Raw genomic sequence first — 7,927 nt, 5'->3', positions numbered from 1 at the left:
GGTCTCTATCACAGGTAGTAGTGACTGGAGAAGACAAACGTCATCACTCCAAATGTCCCGCTCCTCCCTCATTCCCCCACTTTATACACTGATGTCATATAATCTGGAATATCCTTTGGGTCACTTTGGGTCACTTGTCCCAGCTATGTCTCCTCCCAACTTCCCATGTACCCCCAAGTTCCTCCTTAGTGTGGCAGCAGGAAAAGCAGAGAAGGCCTTTGGCTCTGTGCAAGCCCTGCTCAGCAACAACAAACACATCTCCRTATTATCAACCCTGTGTTCAGCRMAAATCCCAAACACAGCCCCACACCAGGAACTGTGCATTGGGTTCATCTACCAGCCGAAAACAGCATGAAGTATACATCTCACATCAAAGATGTGATTATCTTCTGATTGAAGATAATCCCGACGTATCCCACCCTTTGCACCACAGGGTGGGCTCATGGTGGGCGACGCAGGGCTGTCAGGGAGGGACAGTGTAACGCAGTGCCTGTGGAGGAGGGTGGGACGTGCAGGGGATCAGAGAAGAACTGATTCTTCTGGAAAAGCCCTTTTGCCGCCACAGAGCGGAGGGGGCACAGGAGGCCGCGGGCACGGACGGACCCAGAGCGCCCAGACCGCACCGCGCATGCGCCACCTCCATGGTGCGCGCCCCCGCGCATGCGCCACGGCCACGGCGCGCGCCCCCGCGCATGAGCCACGGGCACTGCGCGCGCCCCCGCGCATGAGCCACGGGCACTGCGCGCGCCCCCGCGCATGAGCCACGGGCACTGCGCGCGCCCCCGCGCACGCCCCGCCCCGCGCACGCGCACGGCGGCGCCGCCGCAGCTTCCGGGCACCGCCGGGGCCGCCCCGCCCTCTCTGCTSCCGCCCGCCATCATGGTACGTGTGGCCGTGCCCGGGCTCCGCTGCCCCGCCGGCCCGGCCGGCCCCCGCCGCGCTCCCGCCGCTTCCCCCCTGCCCGCCCCAGCGCTCTTGCCTATGCCTCCCTTTCCCGGCACCGTTGGCCGAGGCGGGCAGCCCGCAGCCGCCTCAGCGGCGCTRGGCCGGGGCCGGGGCCGGGACCCGCGTGTTGTGTGGCGCGGCGGGGTCGGGCAGGGCCGGGCGCGGAGCGAGGCGGGACCGTGGTCTCTTTGCTCCAGCGTGGGGGTTTCGTGCGGTTCGAGAGCTTTCCAGTAGCTGTGGGGAGCTTACAGGAAAGATAGGGTAGGATTGCTTAGAGGAGCATGTGGACAGGACAGGGGGGAATGGCTTCAAGCTGAAAGAGTAGGGTTAGATTAGGTAGTAGGAAAAAGTTCTTCACTATGGGGGTGCTGAAGCACTGAAACAGATTGCCCAGAGAAGTTGTGTATGTCCCATCCGTGAAAATGTTAAAGGCCAAGCTGGATGGGGCTCTGAGAAACGTGGTGAAGTGGAAGATGTCGCTGCCCACGGCAGGGGGGGTTGGAACCAGGTGATCTTTGAGGTCTCTTTCTAACCCAAACCATTCTCTGATTTTTTCGGGAAGCTCTTTTAAAGGGTCTGAGAGCCTTGAATCTGATAATGGCCTAGGGTATGTTCTCGCCTAACTCTGTCCATTCCTGCCTGCTTTCTCAGGTGTTCAAGCGCTTCGTGGAGATAGGCAGAGTTGCCTTCATCTCCTTCGGGCCCCAYGCTGGCAAACTGGTGGCCATCGTGGATGTTATTGATCAAAACAGGGTAAGTTGTGGGTGCTGCACCTTTGTTTCCTCTTTCCCGCCTTGACTTGTATGCTAAAGCAGGGTGTATTTGACTTCAGTAGAGATTTTGTTTTCAAATAAATAAGCAGTTGATGAAAAGATAGGATTTAACAGCTGTTGTATTTGRAACATTCAGGAGCAAGCTTTTTTCCCACTGGCAAGTGATACATTCCCTTCTCTGCTGTGTTTCCTAGGTGTAGAAGTGGACAAGGGATGTCAGTTGGAGTCTAAAGCTTATGAATGGAATGRCATTAATGTATGTSTAAARTGAATATTTGKGCTAGGGGTCTCTTCCTWTGCACATCTTGGTTTTGTGTGTKKKTTTTTTTTTTAATTCAGTTTGTTTTTTTGTCAAAGGCAGGCCTTTAAAATTCTTTCTGTAAAACTTGGCTTGTACAGGCAAAATTTAACAGCCTTCAGTTTTGTYTGTATATATGTATTTCAGTTTTGGATCAGTGTTGTCAAGAAACTGTTCATTCATTGTTAGGAAACTGCTGTCTAAATCAAATATGATGGGAAAACTGCTGCAAACCCTCGACATTTGTTTCCCTTTTTCAGGCACTGGTGGATGGCCCCTGCAGTGGTGTCAGGAGGCAGGCCATGCCCTTCAAGTGCATGCAGCTGACTGACTTTGTTCTGAAGTTCCCACACAGGTGAGCAGTTGGTGTCTTTCTTGACCTGGGTGAAGAAATTCCCATGCTGTCACGTGATGATTGATGCTTGCTAAGTCTAGAAAGTTCAAATAGGAGTGGATTAACAGTAAAAATTTGGCAGACTGTAATATCATAGTTGAATATATTTAGGTTTCCATTGCCAGTGTTGGTTGGTAGCTGCTGTTCAGGAACAAAGGAAGTCTCACAGCAGCTGAGGCAACTGACAGGTAATTTGTGGTGGATGGTGTGAGGGAAWGCAAAGTAAATGCTGCTGCAGCTTTGATTTGCTACTGCTTAAGTCACTTTCAGGCATTAAATGGGTTCTCTGCCTACAGAACTGCACTGGAATTGCAGGAGGATGAACTAATTATGTTCCTTTAGCTTAGTCTATATATGAGTTTCTATAATTTTGAATCAAGTTTCTGATCCTGAAGCAGTACTAGGAATGGCTGCTCATCTGGACAGTGAGATGGGTTGAGGACAGATCCCAGAGATCCATAAGCAGTGGCACGGGTSTGGTTGGAGGCCTGTCATCTGTGCTGTCCCCCAAGGTTCAGTAMTGGGCCCAGTATTGTTTAGCTCATCAGTGACTTGGATGAAGGGGCAGATGCCTCCTCTGCAAGTTCATTGATGACACAAAGGTGGGAGGAGTGGCCAGTACCCCAGAGTGCTGAGCAGCCTTTGAGAAGTACCGTGGCAGGTTGGACAAGAGGGGCAGAGAGGAAATTTTGGAAGTTCAGCAAGGGCAAGTGCAGGGTCCTTCTCTGGGGAAACAATAATCCTGAGCACCTGTACAGGCTGGAGGCCAGCTTGCTGTGAACCAGAGAGGGACCTGGGGGTCCTGGTGGACAACGAGCTGTCCATGAGCCAGCAGTGTCCTTGTGGCCAAGAAGGGCAATGGTGTCCTGGGGTACATAAGGAAGAGGGTGGCCAGCAGGTTGAGGGAGCTCATCCTGCCCCTCTGCTCAGCCCTGAGGCYGCAGCTGGAGTGCTGTGTCCAGTTCTGGGCTCCTYAGTACAAGAGTGATGTGGAGYTTTTGGAGCTTAGGTGACCAAGGACTGGAACAWGTTGCCCAGAGAGGATGTGGAGATATTCCRGAACCATATGGACACAATCCTGTGCCTTGTGCTCTGGGRTGGCYCTGCTTGAGCAGGGAGGTTGGAGCAGGTGACCCACTGTGGTCCCTTWYCAATCTGACCCATTCTGTAATTCTGTTAGGTCTAGTGAAGCATTTACTCAACACAAGGTTAATTAGGCCACAGAGATGTATGTGACACTGACTTAAAGCAAGGTGTCTGAAGTAAYGCAGACGTGTGATCTTCCCTTGTAKGAAATTTGGTAGGCCAGMRTCAGGRAGAACCTTTTTTTAATAAAGACTCTGAATATGATTTTGTGACTGTTCCAATRCAGTGCTCGTCAAAAGTGTGTGCGACTTGCCTGGGAGAAGGAAAATATAAATGAAAAATGGTCAGCAACAAGATGGGCAAAGAAGATTGAAGCCCGAGAAAAGGTAACGGTGTTTCACTGCATGAGGAGTACGTGTTATACTGCTCCTGCTTTGTGGAATTAGGTACAGTCTAAAGGCTGTGTGTTTCCAATTCCAGGCTAGGATCAAGGATAGACAAAGCATAAGTTTTTAACAGTTGCTACCTGTCAGCTTCAACTTGTAAATGTGGATTTGTTCAGTCATTTCTATAACAGCCACTTTTCCTGCATCCTGGGATGGTGCAAGGGCCTTAACTAGTGAGCACGTTCCAGAAGTGCAGCTAAACCTCATTTGGAGATGATGAGTTTCTTGTGGAATGCTTTGGAATATTGGTTTTACTCCTTGTATATATCAGTTTCATGACTGATTTTTTTTTTTCACACAGAAAGCCAAAATGACTGACTTCGATCGCTACAAGGTGATGAAGGCGAAGAAAATGGTAAGTGTTGGAGTGCTGCTTCTTGATGGGGTTAATGCTTGTAGCTTTCACTTCAGAGTCACATCCTATGTTAGTAGCCTTGCTTTCACAGCTGGCTTGGGTTATAAGGCGACTTTGGGGTGTGAATGCCTTTAATTTTCCATAACACCACACTTTCTCTTCAGTAGCTGATCAGACCTAAACTTTTATAATCCATGTGTCAGTCCTCCAGGCTGCAGCTGAGGAATAAATTGCATGCTGATGAAATGGAATATTCTTTTATACTGACCCTATAATGAAAATCATTACACATGAAATACTGAGATGCCTGAGTTACCAGCCAGAATGATGATGTCCACTTGGTAGATTGGAACAGTTCTTAGGTGGAATTTGACATTTCAAATGTAATGCGTGGCAAAGGGTGATAATGAAAAGAGGCAGAATCTAAAAGCTTAGAYACAGTATTTGAACTCTTGCTGTTTTCATTCTGATGAAGTGTAAACATTTCCTTTCTTTTTACAGAGAAACAGAATCATCAAGCATGAAATGAAGAAGCTCCAGAGGATGGCTTCTAAAAAAGGCAAGAAGCCAGGGAAGCCGGGGAAGGCAGCGAAGGGCAAAAAGCCAGAGAAGGCACCGAAAGCTAAGAAGCCAGAGAAGGCACCAGCACCGAAGGCCCAGAAGGCACAGAAATAAAATGAACTTMTCATTATGTATAACTCTGTGTCCTTGTTCTGATTTTAAAATTACAAACATCTGATTTAAGTTGTAATCATAACTTCGCTTTTTTTCTGACTGAGAGTTGTCTGTCTCATTTTTTAATGTCCATGTGTTGGGTTCTGCTGTTCTCCAGGAACATGCAGAAATGCTTTTGTTATGCACTAGGCCCAGTAYTCTGTCCCCAATGCCAGCTGAAAAAATTGCATTCCCATTTATTTGAAGYAGGTCAGATCCTGACATTTGAAAGCAGTCTGCTATTGGAATTGGTTGGGAATGTACAAAATTAYTTGCACAGTCTTGAGTGTGAAATACATGAAAATAATTACACTAATAGGTCTATAAATTCAGGCATATCCTGCAAGTATGTGTTCTGGTTAGAATACAAGAATGTCGGTATTTGGAAGATTTTGCAAATTGCTACTCAAACACTTCAAATTATTTTCTAAAACACTTCCACCATTTTTTGAGTAGTGACGTGGAATACTTGAATGCTTCAGATGTCTAATACCACAGTTGCCTAGTAAGCTCAGTTGCAGTAATTGCTGGTGCATTAGCAAGATGGAAATTGTTGGCTTGTATTTCAGCATGCTTGCTTTTTGGAATGTTTGAGGTTGAGAATGTGTCAAGACCTGAGATTAACTCCAGTTCCTGAAACTATGCAGCATATAATTTCCACTATTTAATGAAAACCATCAAGTGGAAGGGAGCAAGACCTAAAAATTAGTCCATCTGAAACACTGAAGTGCTCAATTTAGTTTTTGCATTATAAAATAATGTTTACAAATCTCAATAACAGCATCCATGTAATTTCCTGTGTTTTCTCCTGTAGTTTCTTGGCAGGAGATACAAGATTTCTTCATTCAGTATGAAGAAAATCTAAGTGAGGTATCTGGTAATTTAAAAGCAAATTATTTTTTCAGTCAAATATAAACTGGAGAAGGAAGAGTATGTATTTTAAATAATGAAGGTTCTGAGACCTTTGTGCTGTCAAATACATACTCAAATATATGTTGTCAAATGTACTGGTAAGCATACGCTGTTAGGAACATGTGCTTTAACTATTTAATGGTTAGTGCTGCTTATTTCAGCCAGCATTGAAACCCAAACACTTGAAACTATAAAATGTTGTCTTGAGCTATTTATATACCCTTGGAAGTAGAGTTCAAACACGTTGTTGATATGAAGGGATATAACTGCTAAGGAAAAAAAAATCAGAAGTTATGCAAATTGGGACCAAAAGCCATGTTCAAGTGTCTGGAGACCTTGATTTTAAATTGGATTTTGAAGTGATTAAATCCACCTACTCTGAAACTCTATCTTGAAAGTAACTTCAAAGTTCTATCAACCTGGAGGTCCTTTAAGGTGAAAGATATGTCCCTTAGGGTTCTTGATTTTTTTTATGTCCTGCTGTTAAGCTTGGTTATATAAGACTGAAGAAAAAAAAGGTAGAAGTGCCTGTAGAGAAAATAGATGTGCCTTCAATCATAAGGAGCTCAGAAATTCTTTTTCTAGACCATTTACTCGTTTTTGAAGGTACWGTTCTTCCCCAGAACAACTTTGCCTATGACTGCAGCAATTTATCCAGTGTTTTCATTTCTAAACACTGAGAGAAATTAAACTTTTCCAGGATATATGGTGTGCAGTAATTCCTGGCAGCTGTGACTGTCCCAAAGAGCGACCTTGTAGCTGTGTAAAACACATGTAGAGGATTGTATCTGCCTTAGAACTGCACCAGGAGAGGGGGGCATTAAAGATTTAGGCTCTGTAACATCATACCTGGCAAACAGTACATCTGTCAAAGTACTGTTTTTTACAATTTGGCCAAAAGGGGAAAAGAGCAATAACAGAATAGAGCAAGTTTTGGTACCCGCACTGTCTATTTCTGACTGGGTGTCCCATGTCAGCAGCATCTGGTGCTCAGTTTAGCAACTCATGAAACCTCTGTGAAACCTGCAGGTCTGTACATTGGGCAGCCCGCCTTCCTTTCATTCCCCGAGCATTGTACAGCCCTCTGGGCTGGTTTTCCTTTTGTAAAGCTATGGGGAATACTGAAAACTACAGGAGTACAGTTTATTTCTGAAGGTTACCACACGATGGCAACGTTAGCTCTTCATACGATTGTTCCTGAGGCGAGGCAACTGTGCTGCCTTCCCGTGCAAGGAATGGTGCCAAACAAAAGGGATGGCACAAACACTTGAGAGCAGGGGACACGCTCAGCCAATTCTTCATTTTGTCTTTATAGCTAAGATGTACTTTGCTGGGCTGTGGGTATGTTTCTTAATTTACATTGTGGAGCTGAGCGTAAAGAAATGCGATCTGCTGTTTAGAAAGAGCTAAAAGTGAAGTCCCTGTGTTTGTTTTCTCATATCACTGCATGCAGAACATGTCGTGGGTTTGCTGGGGAAAGAGGAGGGCATCTACCCCATCCCAGTTTACTCCTGAGACCATTGCCCTCCTTCCTAAACTGATACTAATCTCTGTTCTGCAAAGTCTGGGAGATGTGTGCAATTCTAGGAGTAGGACTGGACCCCTTGGCATGATCTGTAACTAAAATGTGTAAAATCTGCTGTTTCTATGAACCAGACACAGATCTAGGCCAACTGATTTTCTGGTGATGTGTCTTTCTTCTTGAAAAAAGCTGTATTCGCATGCTTTTGGTTCTTGACTAGCATGTCTGTTACTGTGTTTGGCATCTGAATGTGTTTCATTTTTTACACTGAGATATAATAGACCTGAAAGAGAAATCTCTGGGTTTACTGATGGATTTGTGACAAATCAGGTCTAATTTATAGCTCTATTTATTTTGTCTTGCTTCAATTGTAGTGCCCCTCAAATGTTTCCAGCCCCACAGAATGGTTTCTCTGCTTTTCCCCTGTGCACATTGATAAAGTGTCTCTGAAAGCTCCACGTGCCTGCCTCTTATCRAGATGA

General features: G+C 45.8%; 1 protein-coding gene across 1 annotated transcript; it reads left to right on the top strand.

The window, feature by feature from the left end:
- The first annotated feature begins 811 nt into the window (after positions 1–811).
- RPL14 (ribosomal protein L14) lies at positions 812–5,072 on the top strand. Its single transcript, XM_057372695.1, has 6 exons — positions 812–882; positions 1,597–1,698; positions 2,277–2,371; positions 3,783–3,882; positions 4,244–4,297; positions 4,799–5,072. Exons 1-6 carry the CDS (start codon positions 880–882, stop codon positions 4,970–4,972), a joined length of 528 nt encoding a protein of 175 aa, XP_057228678.1. The 5' UTR covers positions 812–879; the 3' UTR covers positions 4,973–5,072.
- The last annotated feature ends 2,855 nt before the right edge of the window (positions 5,073–7,927 follow it).

This window comes from Malurus melanocephalus, unplaced genomic scaffold, assembly GCF_030028575.1.
Source record: "Malurus melanocephalus ecotype Western Australia unplaced genomic scaffold, MMel_1.1 scaffold_177, whole genome shotgun sequence".
Taxonomy (NCBI): domain Eukaryota; kingdom Metazoa; phylum Chordata; class Aves; order Passeriformes; family Maluridae; genus Malurus; species Malurus melanocephalus.
The sequence above is the reverse complement of the archived record's forward strand: the minus strand, read 5'-3'. Positions and strand labels throughout refer to the sequence as shown.